This window comes from Myotis brandtii, unplaced genomic scaffold (assembly GCF_000412655.1).
Source record: "Myotis brandtii unplaced genomic scaffold, ASM41265v1 scaffold97, whole genome shotgun sequence".
Taxonomy (NCBI): domain Eukaryota; kingdom Metazoa; phylum Chordata; class Mammalia; order Chiroptera; family Vespertilionidae; genus Myotis; species Myotis brandtii.
In genome coordinates, this window is record NW_005372020.1 from 264,558 (window position 1) to 266,058 (window position 1,501).

The 1,501-nt window shown below is 55.1% G+C and overlaps 1 protein-coding gene across 1 annotated transcript in view; it reads right to left on the reverse strand.

The window, feature by feature from the left end:
* Positions 1-1,208: 1,208 nt before the first annotated feature.
* LOC102244621 (transmembrane protein 132C) overlaps positions 1,209-1,501 on the reverse strand; it is a 33,591-nt gene continuing 33,298 nt past the window's right edge. Inside the window, exon 6 of the mRNA XM_005886307.2 lies at positions 1,209-1,333. Coding sequence (XP_005886369.2) covers positions 1,209-1,333 — 125 coding nt within the window. The remainder of the gene's footprint in view (positions 1,334-1,501) is intronic.

The window sequence follows — 1,501 nt, forward strand, 5'->3', positions numbered from 1 at the left end:
CCTCTCAGGACCCCCCCACCCCCCGCTTGCAGCCGTCCAGTTCCAGACCAGGCACTAAAGCAAGTGTGGGGGGCCCAGAGTCACCCCAAGATGTGCCTCCGTGGGGTGCAGATTGTTTTGAGCTAAAGCAGCGGTTCTCAACCTGTGGGTCGCCTAAGACCATCCTGCATATCAGATATTTACATGACGATTCATCACAGTAGCAACATTACAGTTAGGAAGCAGCAACGAAAACAATTTTATGGTTGGGGGTCACCACAACACGAGGAACTGTATTGAAAGGGCCAGAAGGTTGAGAACCACTGAGCTAAAGGCAACTTTTGAAAAAAAAATTTTTTTAAAAATTGATTTCACAGAGGAAGGGAGAGGGAGTGAGAGAGAGAGAAACATCAATGATGAGAGAGAGTCACTGATCAGCTGCCCCCCGCACGCCCCCCACTGGGGATCGAGCCCGCAACCAGGGCCTGTGCCCTGACTGGGAATCGAACGCTGACCTCCTGGTTCCTAGGTGGACGCTCAGCCGCTGAGCCACGCCGGCCGGGGGAGCTTAAGGCAAGTTTAGCTTCAGGCTCAGGAGAAACTCCTGCCTCTCTTTTTAACGACCTAGAGGGGCTTGACCAAGGGTCTTGCCCATAGAGATGACCAGCGATGGCCTTTACTCACTAAACTGCTGCTCTTCCAATCATCCTGCAAAGACCCTAGAACGGAACCCAGAGAGCCCCTCCGGCTGGCTCAGTGACTGAGCCTCGACCTAGGAACCAGGAGGTCAGGGTTCGATTCCGGTCAGGGCACAGGCCCAGGTTGCAGGCCCGATCCCCACCAGTAGGGGGTGTGCAGGAGGCAGCCGGTCCATGATTCTCTCTCATCATCGATATTTCTCTCTCCCTCTCCCTTCCTCTCTGATGTCAATAGAAATGTATTTAAAATTAATAAAATAAATCAATTGATCAGCTGCCCCCCGCACGCCCCCCACTGGGGATCGAGCCCGCAACCAGGGCCTGTGCCCTGACTGGGAATCGAACGCTGACCTCCTGGTTCCTAGGTGGACGCTCAGCCGCTGAGCCACGCCGGCCGGGGGAGCTTAAGGCAAGTTTAGCTTCAGGCTCAGGAGAAACTCCTGCCTCTCTTTTCCCTTCCTCTCTGCAATCAATAGAAATGTATTTAAAATTAATAAAATAAACCAATCAGGGAGGTGGGGGCAGTGTGGCTCAGGTCACCCCACATCCCTGTGGGTGAGCCAGGTGCCTCTGTCTGCAGCGCCTCGGCCTGCAGCTGCTCTTCCAATCATCCTGCAAAGACCCTAGAACAGAACCCAGAGAGCCCCTCCGGCTGGCTCAGTGGCTGAGCCTCGACCTAGGAACCAGGAGGTCAGGGTTCGATTCCCAGTCAGGGCACAGGCCCGGGTTGCAGGCCCGATCCCCACCAGTAGGGGGTGTGCAGGAGGCAGCTGATCCATGATTCTCTCTCATCATCGATGTTTCTCTCTCCCCCTCCCTTCCTC